Source organism: Mandrillus leucophaeus, unplaced genomic scaffold (assembly GCF_000951045.1).
Source record: "Mandrillus leucophaeus isolate KB7577 unplaced genomic scaffold, Mleu.le_1.0 Scaffold108, whole genome shotgun sequence".
Lineage (NCBI taxonomy): Eukaryota > Metazoa > Chordata > Mammalia > Primates > Cercopithecidae > Mandrillus > Mandrillus leucophaeus.
The window spans coordinates 531572-543019 of NW_012098987.1; the positions used below are offsets into that span (position 1 = coordinate 531572).

The following is an 11448-nucleotide window of genomic DNA, read 5'->3' on the forward strand; positions in this document are numbered from 1 at the left end:
AAAAAAAAAAAAAGAGGTTGAACATCATTAGCCTTCAGCAAAGTGTAAACTGAAACCACAATGAGACACCACTTGATAACATCAAGGATGGCTATTTTAGAAAGAAATAAAAACTTAAAATAACTGTGGGCAAAGATGTGGGGAAAGGGAACCCTGGTGCATTGCTGGTGGTAATGTAAAATGGCTCAACCACTATGGAAAACAGTTTGGCTGCTCCTCAAAATATTAAAGATTTACCATATGACTCTGCACTCCTACATAATACCCTCCTCCCAAAATTAAAAACAGGCCCCCAAACATGTACATGAATTTATTGGTTTATTTTTTTGGAGACTCACTTTATTGGAGTCTCACTTTATCACCCAGGTTGAAGTAAAGTGGCACAATCTAAGCTCACTTCCAACCTCTGTCTCCCGGGTTCAAGTGATTCTCATGCCTCAGCCTCCTGAGTGCCTGTGACTACAGGCAAGTACCACCACACCTGGCTAACGTTTTGTATTTTTAGTAGAGACAGGGTTTCACCATGTTGCCCAGGCTGGTCTTCAACTCCCGAGCTCAGGCAAATCCGCCTGGCCTGAACCAAGAATGTTTACAGTAGCATAATTCAAACAACCCAAAGTCCATCAATAGATAAATGGATTAACAAATTTAGGATATATACATTCAATGGAATATTATTAAGTCATTAAAAATGAATGAAGTACTGATACAAGCTACAATGCCTTGAAGACATTATGCTAAGTAAAAGAAGCCAGACACAAAAGACCACAATGCATGATTCAATTTGTATGAAATTCCCAGAACAGAGAAGTACAGAAACAATAGCAGACAGGGGTTGGAGGAAGGAGCATATGGGAAGTAAGTGCTTTATGAGCACAGTGTTTTATTTGGGGGTGATGAAAATAACAACTAGATATATGTTGTCTACAAGAGACTCACTTTAGAACCAAATACACAAACAGGTTGAAAGCAAAAGGACAGAAAGATATTACATGTAAATAGTAACCAAAAGAGAGCTGTAGTAGGTATACTAATATTAGACAAAACAGATTTTATAACAGAAATTGTTACAAAAGACAAAGGATCATTAAATCCATCATGAAGGTATAATAATTATAAACACATATGCACCTAAAAACAAAACCAAGAGAAATGAAGGGAAACATAGACAGTTCAACATAATAGTCAAAGACTTCAATGATGGATAGAACAGGCCAGGCATGATGGCTCACGCCTGTAATCCCAGCACTTTGGGAGGCCAAAGTGGTCAGATCACTTGAGGTTAGGAGTTCAAGACTAGCATGGCCAATATGGTGAACCTCGTCTCTACTAAAAATACGAAAATTAAGCAGGTGTGGTGGCACACACCTATTGTAATCCCAGCTACTAGGGAGGCTGAGGCAGAAGAATCACTTGAACCTGGGAGGCGGAGGTTGCAGTGAGCCAAGATCGCGCCACTGTACTCCAGCCTGGGTGACAGAGCAAGACCCTGTCTCAAAAAAATAAAATAATGGATAGAACTGCTAGATTAAAGATCAATAAACACAGGACTTGAGCAACACTATAAACCAGTTAGACATAACAGACAATCAATAGGACGCTGCATCCAACAATAGCATCTTCCCAAGTGCATATGGAACATTCTCCAGGATAGACCATGCTAGGATACAAAACAAGTCTCAAACATTTTAAAAAACTGAAATACAAAATACATTCTCTGACCACAAGTGAATTAAAATTAGAAATCAGTAACAAAAAGAAATCTGAAAAATTCATAAACTTGGGGAAATTAAACACACTTTAAAACAACTAAGGATTCATAGAAATCACATGGAGGGCCAGGTGCAGTGGCTCACACCTATAATCCCAGCACTTTGGGAGGCTGAAGGGGGCAGATTGCCTGAGTCTAGCAGTTTGAGACCAGTCTGGGCAAAATGGCAAAACCCCATCTTTACTAAAAATACCAAAAAAAAAAAAGAAAAAAAGAGAAGAAAAAACAGAGCCAGGCACAGTGGCATGCACTTGTAGTCCCAGCTACTCAGGAGGCTGAGGTGGGAGAATCACTTAAGCCAGGGAGGTTGAGGCTTCAGTGTGCCAAGATCGCGCCATTGCACTCCAGCCTGGGCAACCAGAGGAAGACTCTGTCTCAAAAAATAAAAAAATAAAGAAATCGCAAAGAAAATTAGGAAATATTTTGAGACAAATAAAAATGAAAACACAGGCCAGGCACGGTGGCTCATGCCTGTAATCCCAGCACTTTGGGAGGCCGAGACGGGCGGATACAATGAGGTTAGGAGTTTGAGACCAGCGTGGCCAGCATGGTGAAGCCCCAGTCTCTACTAAAAAACAAAAAAATTAGCTGAGTGTGGTGGCACATGCCTGTGGTCCCAGCTACTCAGGAGGCTGAGGCACGAGAATCACTTGAACCTGGGAGGTAGAGGTTGCAGTGAGCCAAGATGGTGCCACTGCAGTCCAGCCTGGGGGACAAGAGCGAGACTTCATCCCCCCCCCCAAAAAAAAGAAAAAAGAAAACATAGCATACCAATACATAAGGAAACATGTTCTGTGCTCCCAGAGGTTGGGGGGAAAAAACTTAAGGATACAATGAAAACAGTCCTCAAGGTGCTCAAAAAAATTAGGCTGGGCATGGTGGCTCATGCCTGTAATCCCAGTGCACTTTGGGAGGCTGAGATAGGTGGATCACAAGGTCAGGAGTCCGGGACCAGCCTGGCCAACATAGTGAAATCCCATCTCTACGAAAAATGCAAAAATTAGCCGGGTGTAGTGGCACGTGCCTGTAGTCCCAGCTACTCAGGAGGCTGAGGCGGGAGAATTGCTTGAACCCGGGAGGCGGGGGTTGCAATGAGCCGAGATCATGCCGTTGCACTCCAGCCTGGGTGACAGAGTGAAACTCTGTCTCAAACAACAACAACAACAACAAAAATATATATATACACACACACACACACATATATATCTGTAAAAATCTTTGTTTAAAAAAAAATCTCAAGTCAATAACCTAACCATTCATTCACTTTAAGGAATCAGAAAAAGAAAACTAATAAACTGAAAAGAAAACTAAACCCAAAACAAGCAGAAAGAAGGAAATAATAAATTAGAGGCCAGGCACGGTGGCTCACGCCTATAATCCCCAGCACTTCGGAAGGCCAAGGCGGGTGGATCACCTGAGGTCAGGAGTTCAAGACCAGCCTGGCCTACATGCTGAAACCCCATCTCTACAAAAATACAAAAATTAGCTGGGCGTGGTGGCAGCCACCTATAATCCCAGCTACTCAGGAGGCTGAGGCGGGAGAATCACTTGAACCCAGGAAGCGGAGGTTGCAGTGAGGCGAGATCATGCCCTTGCACTCCAGCCTAGGCAACAGAGCAAAACTCCATCTCAAAAAAAAAAAAAAAAAAAATTAGAGCAATGATAAATGAAATAGAGAATAGAAAAACAATGAAGAAAATTAATTAAACCAAAAGTCTGTTCTTTGAAAACATCAAAAAACAGACAAGGCTTTGGCTAGAATGACAAAGAAAAAAAAAGAAAACTAAAATTACTAAAATCAAGAATCAAAGTGAGGACATTACTACCAACTTTACAGGAATAATAAGGATTATAAGAGAATACTATAAACTACGATATACTAACAAATTAGACAACTTAGATGAAACTGATCAATTCCTAGAAACACACAAATTATCAAAACTGATTCAAAATGGAATAGAAAATCTGAATAGACCTATAACCAACAGTTTGAATCAATAATGGGAAATTTTCCACCAAAGAAAAGCCTAAGACCAGATGCCTTCACTGGTAAATCCTACTGAATGTTTTTAAAGATTTAACACCTATCCTTCTCAAACTCTGCCAAACAACTGAAGTGAAGGAACACTTCCTACCTCATTCTATGAGGTCAATATTACCCTTCTACCAAAGCCAGAACAAGACATCACAAGAAAACTACAGACAAATTATCCACCAAAATAGAGATGAAAAAACCACTTAAAAAATACTCCCAAATCAAACCCTAAAGCATATTAAAAGAATATATACCAAGCTGGGTGAGGTGGCTCACACCTGTAATCCCAGCACTTTGGGAGACTGAGGTGGGCAGATCACTTGAGCCCAGAAGTTCAAGACCAGTGTGGCCAAAATAGCAACATCCCACCTCCACTAAAATTACAAAAATTAGCTGGATGTGGTGGTATGTGCCTGTAGTCCCAGTTACTCAGGAGGCTGAGGTGTGAGGATGGCTTGAGTCCTGGAGGTAGAGGGTGCAGTGAGCTGAGGTTGCGCCACTGCACTCCAGCCTGGGCAACAGAGCAAGATCCTGTCTCAAAAAAAGAGAGAGAAAAAAAAAAACAGAATATACATCATGACCAAGTGGGATTTATCCTAGTATTACAAGGGTAGTTCAATATCTAAACATGAATCAAAGCGAAACACTATATAAAGAATAAAGAAAAAAATCATGTGATCATCAACGCAGAAAAAGCATCTGATATCCAACACCTTCTCTTGATGCCATTCAACAAACTAGGAACAGGAGTGAACTTCCTCAACCTGATCAAAAGCATCTACAAAAAAAAACTCACAGATAACATCATATGTAATGGTGGAACCCTAGATGGTTTCTTCCTAAGATCAGAGATAACACAATGATGTCTACTGTCACCACTCCTATTCAACATTTTACAAAAAGTTCTAGCTGTGGCAATTAGGCAAGAAAAAGAAATTAAAAGCACACCAATTGGAAAGGAAGTAAAACTGTCTCTTTCATAGATATGTTGTTTTTTTCTTTTTTTTTTTTTGAGACAGGGTCTTCCTCTGTCACTCAGACTGGAGTGCAGTCGTGTGATCTCAGCTCACTGCAACCTCTGCCTCCCCAGTTAAAGTGATTCTTGTACCTCAACCTCCCAAGTAGCTGGGACGACAGGCGTGTGCCACCACACCTGGCTAACTTTTGTCTTTTTATTAGAGACGGGATTTCGCCATGTTGGCCAGGATGGTCTCAAACTCCTGACCTCAAGTGATCCACCCGCCTCCACCTCCCAAGATTTTTTTTTAAGAGACAGGGTCTTGCTCTGTTGCTCAGGCAGGAATGTACTGGTACAATCATAGCTCACTGCAGCCTTGGACTCCTGGTTCAAGTGGTCTTCCTGTCCTGGCCTCCCAAAGTGCTGGGTTTACAGGTGTGAGCCACTGCACCCAGCCAACATGATCTTATATATAGAAAATCCTAAAGAATACACACACACACACACACACACACAAAAGAAGATTACAGCTCATACATTCAGCAAGGTTGCAGAATATAAAATCAACATACAAAAATCAGTTGTATTTCCATACACTAGCATTAAATAATTCAAAATGAAATTAAGAAAACCATTCCACTTGCAGCCAGGCGTGGTGGCTCACGCCTGTAATCCCAGCACTCTGGGAGGCTGAGGCAGGCTGATCACCTGAGGTCGAGAGTTCGAGACCAGCCTGGCCAACATGGAGAAACTCCATCACTACTAAAAATACAAAAATTAGCTGAGCATGGTGGTGGGCACCTGTAATCCCAGCTACTCAGGAGACTGAGGTAGGAGAATTGCTTGAACCTGGGATGCGGAGGCTGCAGTGAGCTGAGATCGCGCCATTGCACTCCAGCCTGGGCGACAAGTGAAACTCCTCAAAAAAAAAAAAAAAAGAAAAAAGGAAAGAAAAAGAAAACCATTCCACTTCCAATAGTATCCAGTAGAATAAAATACTTAGTAATAAATTTAACCTAAGAAATGCAGGACTTATACAATGAAAACTACAAAACATTGTTGAAAGAAATTAAGAACTGGCATATTTATACATGGAAGCAGCATGCTAGGCCTAGGTAGAAGTTCTACTCATTGTTAAAATAAGAGTTATCGGATGTAGTCTGGGCACAGTGGCTCACGCCTGTAATCCCAGCACTCTGAGAGGCCGAGGCAGGCGGATCACGAGGTCAGGAGATCAAGACCATCCTGGCTAACACGGTGAAACCCCATCTCTACTAAAAATACAAAAAATTAGCCAGGCGTGGTGGCCAGCGCCTGTAGTCCCAGCTGCTCAGGAGGCTGAGGCAGGAGAATGGCGCGAACCCAGGAGGTGGAGCTTGCAGTGGGCCAAGATCGGGTCACTGCACCTCAGTCTGGGCGACAGAGCAAGACTCCATCTAAAAAAACAAGAGTTATCGGATGTAGTTATTTTCCACAACTCCCACAGACCAGGGAGATAATGAAATATGCTAGGCATAAAAGGAATCATATCCACACAATCTTCAGGACCAACAGCAATCTTCAAGGATAGCATACCAGATTTGGAAGTAAATCCTGGAAGAAAATCTCAATGGACTTACAAGAAGGTAAAACATGAAGCCCAGAGATGCAACCAGCTCCACTCCTCACCTCCCTATACACCGAGTTTGCAATGCGACAGCACTGCAGGGTACACCTTATGAAACTATTGTTTCTACTCATCCAGTTAATCAATTATGTATTAAGCACTGATGTAAGCTGGGAGGTAAGGGGATCATCTTTTCATTGTGCCCTCAAAATCTAGCAAAACAGCTGGAACACAATAGGGGATCAATACTTATCAAATTAATTCATAACTTCATGGAAATTAGCCATGGGAGGGTTCACATAGAACTGTGCCTTGAAGGGTGAATGGGATATACACAAGTAAAAATGAGGAAAAAATGAAAACATGAGCAAAATTAGTGGAACAAGAGTTAGTATACGGAGCTCTATATTTCCACACTTATTCTGACTAGCATCTCCTGGATACCCATTCCTGTAAAGCCTTCACACTAGAATTTAGTTCTCTGTACCTCAACCTAGTGCTGCCTTCACTACACTCTAGAAATGATGAATAAATTGGAGTTGGAGAAAATGGAGGAGGAAAAAAAAAGAACCACCGAACAATGCATTTTACTAAGGAAAAAAAGTACACAGATACATTACTTGGAGCCTAGAGGGTTGCAAGAATTCTGAACTTGGTCTTGGGTTCTTTCTCACTTCAAATAGCTCCTATTCATATTTCATATGCCCGTAGTCTCAACTACTTGAAGGCTGAGGCAGAAGGATGGCCTGAGCCCAGAAGTTCAAGGCCAACCTGAACAACAAAGTGAGATCCTGTCTCTAAAAAAGTAAACTTTAAAAAAACACCCACAATCCTGTGCCAGAAATACTTCCATGCAACATGCACATAGACTAATTCATTCATTTCATCAACAAATCCTTCATTCCTCCTCTCTGCACACAGACCGCATGCACTCCCCAATCTAACATCACAGACTCCGGAAATTCTGTAGTTTCTGTACAAGCTCTTAGAGAACATATACTCTCCAATGTGAAACATCTATCTGTAACCCCATCCCATTATCCGTCTCAGACCCCTCATTCAGACATCTCAAGCACCCTATCAGACCATGCTCTGGTTTCATTCAAGAGGGCATTCTGAGGTCCTCTGTAAATTCGCCTACCCCATCCCATATTCCTGCATTCATTTCCATTCATTCACAAACAGCTCTTACTCTGCGCTGGCCTGTGCAAGGCAAGGCGGAACAGGACTCCAACGTTCCTACCCGCGCTGCGCAGGCTCGCCTGCATCTCCACCACTGCCCTGCGCCCCCTTCGCTCCACAAGCTCCCAGGCACCATCAACTCCACCGACACCCAGAGCCTCGAGGCGCAGACTGTGTCTGACTCTCCATCCCGCCCGCCGGAGGAGGATGGCACCTCCGGGAGTGCAGGGGGCGCTGAGGCAGGAGTGGAGGAAATGCCACCTCTTGCCCGCGGCGCCGGAGCCTCCACGGTTGTCCGGCTCCCACAGCGGAAGGCCTGCCAGGAACCCATCCTCCGAAGCCCAGTGAACCCACCTTTACGCTCAGCTTCGCTGTCGGCGTCGCTCCCGAAGAGCTCCTCCATACCCGCCATTGTCGCTCACGTCCGCTGCTGCCTCGGCTAGGGGCAGCTCCCGGCCTCTCTTTACGGCACGGAACCACCGAAACACGACAGTGTCGCAAAGATTCGCTGAAGACACTCTTCCTTCTGTGACCTAGTTTTCGCTTGCCCAGTGAACCTAGCCTCTCCCGGGTGTGTATGGTATGCAAGCCAGGCCATTTCGTCAATGTCTGTTATTTGCCAGGATTCTTACCGGGGGCGGGGCGTCCTGCGTTTGGGTGTGGGTGCGGGTGCGGATGGTTTGGGCGGTGACTGGGGCTCCCTGGGGAAGGGCCTCTGGCTGGATTAAACCTATCGCGAGTCAGGCCTGAAGCCCTTTGTTTCTTACTGAGCAGCTATTCTCCAGTTGTTTCATGCCAAACCCCTTCACCCTCTTAAAAATTGTTGAGGATGCCAAAGAGCTTTTGTTTACGTGGGGTACAGCTATTGATATTTACTGTATTCTTACTAATACGGCAATAAATTTTTAAGTTAATTCATTTAAAAATAATATCCATGTTAACAAATAGCTTTTTTAAGCTTTAAATGACCATTTTTTTGGCCGGGCGCGGTGGCTCACGCCTGTAATCCCAGCACTTTGGGAGGCCAAGGCGGGCGGATTGCCTGAGCTCCTGAGTTTGCGACCAGCCTGGGCAACACAGTGAAACCCCGTCTCTACCAAAATACAAAAAATTAGCCGGGTGTGGTGGCGGGCGCCTGTAGTCCCAGCTACTCGGGAGGCTGAGGCAGGAGAATCGCTTGAACCCGGACGGTGGAGGTTGCTGTGAGCCGTGATCGTGCCACTGCATTCCAGCCTGGGCGACTGAGCGAAACTCCATCTCAAAAAATAAAAATAAATGAAAAGACAATTATTTTCTAAAAAATATTTAGGCCGGGCACGGTGGCTCACGCCTGTAATCCCAGCTCTTTGGGAGACCAAGGCGGGCAGATCATCAGAGGTCAGGAGTTTGAGACCAGCCTGGCCAACATGGTGAAACCCTGTCTCTACTAAAATACAAATTTTAGCCGCGCGTGGTGGCACATGCCTGTAATCCCAGCTACTCGAGAGGCTGAGACAGGAGAATCACTTGAAACCTGGGAGGTGGAGGTTGCAGTGAGCCGAGATCGTGCCATTGCACTCCAGCCTGGAGACAGAATGAAACTCCATCTAAAAAAAAAATTTTTTTTTAGAAGAGTGGAATTGTTTTAGTTTTGAAAATATCTTTAATGCCTAGCTTAAAAGAAGACGTCTTATTTGTCATACCTGTTTCTACAATCTGTTGAGACATGTAGTTGAAGCACACGAAGAAAATCTGGTCTTGCATAAATACATTTGTAATTGGAAAAGGGAGGCTCTCTCAGGGCTGTCTGAGATCCCCTGAAAGAGTCTCCATCCAACCACAGCTTTGGAGCAGTGATTCTCAAACATCATAGATTTTCCTTCCTACTTTGGTTTGAATGTCCTCTCCAAAACTCATGTTGAAATTTAATTGCCATTGTGAAGGTGTTAAGAGGTGGGACTTCTAAGAGGCGATTAGGTCGTGAGTGGTCTGCCCTCCCGTGTGGATTAATGCCATTATCACGGGAGTGGGTTAGTTATTGCAGGAGTGGTCTCCTAATAAAAGAATACGTTGGGTCCCCATTTTCTCATCTCACTTCTGTCTCCTGCCATGGAGTGACTGACCCTTGCCAAATGCCAGTGCCATGCTCTTGGACTTTGCAGTATCCAAAACCATGAACCAAGTAAACATACTGTTTATAAATTAGCCAGTTTGTGGTATTCTGTTAGAGCAGCAGAAAAGGCACATTCTAACACACTTTGTGAACACTTTGTGTTTACATACGTTACGTATAAAATTGAAGCAAGTATTCCACAAAGCATCATTTCCCTTTCTACTAATATGCATTCTGAGATTTTCTATTCGATTTAATTCTATTTCAGTTTTTTGTAGTGCTGTCAGGCAGTGCAACTCACTAAATTTGATTTCATTACTTACAACTGGATTGCAACCTGCAGCTAGAAAAACATTATTCAGAGGGTTCCATTGGCTTTTTTGTTTTGCAAGGAAAAACTTGATTTCGCTAGGAAATGTTGCTACAGTTAGTTGTACATTATAAAGTCAGACGGTAATAGAGTTTTCATAAATGGTCAATGCTAGGTAAGCCCGTCACTTTAAAGGGGCTCAAAAAAATGAAATGATTTGCACAGGTTAAAGAAGAAGGTATCTTAAGGAAAACACAATTATATTTTAATTTTTAAAAGAGGTCTGGGTGAGGCCAGGCGCGGTGGCTCACGCCTGTAATCCCAGCATTTTGGGAGGCCGAGGCGGGCAGATCACCTGAAGTTGGGAGTTCGAGACCACCTTGACCAACATGGAGAAACCCTGTTTCTAGTAAAAATGAAAAAATTGGCTGGGGGTGGTGGCACACGCCTGTAATCCCAGCTACTCAGGAGGCTGAGGCAGGAGACTCACTTGAACCCGGAAGGCGGAGGTTGCAGTGAGCCAAGATCACATCACTGCACTCCAGCCTGGAGACAGAGCAAGACTCCGTAAAAAAAAAAAAAAAAAAAAAATGTATAAAATATATACTTACACCAAATCACACAAAAAGGAATATATCTTTTTAAATTTGTGTAACACCTTAAAGACTTAGAGGAAAAACAACAGATTGATTAAACAGAACATATTCACTGAAAATTCACTCCATTTATGGTAAACTGCCACTCCACAGGAGGATCATGTGGCTTTTCTGAGTACTTTGTGGAAGGAGTTGGCCTTTAGAAGGGAACAGGCTGATCTGAATTAAAGAGAACAAGAGAGGAACCTTGTAGTTTCTCTCTATAGCAGTAAGTGAATACTCAGCTCATTTCTTGGAAGACACAGGATATTCACTAACAGGCTGCCTTTACTGGATTCTTTACTGAATTACTGAATTAGGTTCCCACAATGGGTGCTATACGGATATAAAAATAATAGCAAACATATTTCTTCATATAAAAGAGTTTGGGGGGCTGGGCGCAGTGGTTAACGCCTGTAATCGCAGCACTTTGGAAGGCTGAGGAGGGCGGATCACCTGAGGTCGGGAGTTTGAGACTAACCTGACCAACATGGAGAAACCTCGTCTCTACTAGAAATACAAAATTAGCCGGGCGTGGTGGTGCATGCCTGTAATCCCAGCTACTCAGGAGACTGAGGCAGGAGAATTGCTTGAACCTGGGAGGCGGATTTTGGAGTGAGCTGAGATCACGCCATTGCATTCCAGCCCGGGCAACAAGAGGAAAACTCTGTCTCAAAAAAAAAAAAAAAAAAGAGTGGGGGAAATGAAACAAATATTCTAAAACATCTGAAGAATTTCAGTTTTAGAAGTTAATTATAGGCCGAGCGTGGTGGCTCACGCCTGTAATCCCAGCACTTTGGGAGGCTGAGGCAGGCAGATCACGAGGTCAGGAGATCGAGACCATCCTGGCTAACATGGT

At 43.5% G+C, this 11448-nt stretch overlaps 2 protein-coding genes across 3 annotated transcripts in view; one reads left to right on the forward strand and one right to left on the reverse strand.

The window, feature by feature from the left end:
• Positions 1-8025, reverse strand: part of LEO1 (Leo1, Paf1/RNA polymerase II complex component, homolog (S. cerevisiae)) — a 46251-nt gene extending 38226 nt beyond the window's left edge. For both annotated transcript variants that reach the window (XM_011986231.1, XM_011986224.1), the window contains exon 1: positions 7907-8025. In XM_011986231.1, the coding sequence (XP_011841621.1) occupies positions 7907-7964 (58 nt within the window). In that variant the 5' untranslated portion in view covers positions 7965-8025. The remainder of the gene's footprint in view (positions 1-7906) is intronic.
• Positions 1-11448, forward strand: part of MAPK6 (mitogen-activated protein kinase 6) — a 131465-nt gene that overhangs the window by 24393 nt on the left and 95624 nt on the right. The window lies entirely within an intron of this gene.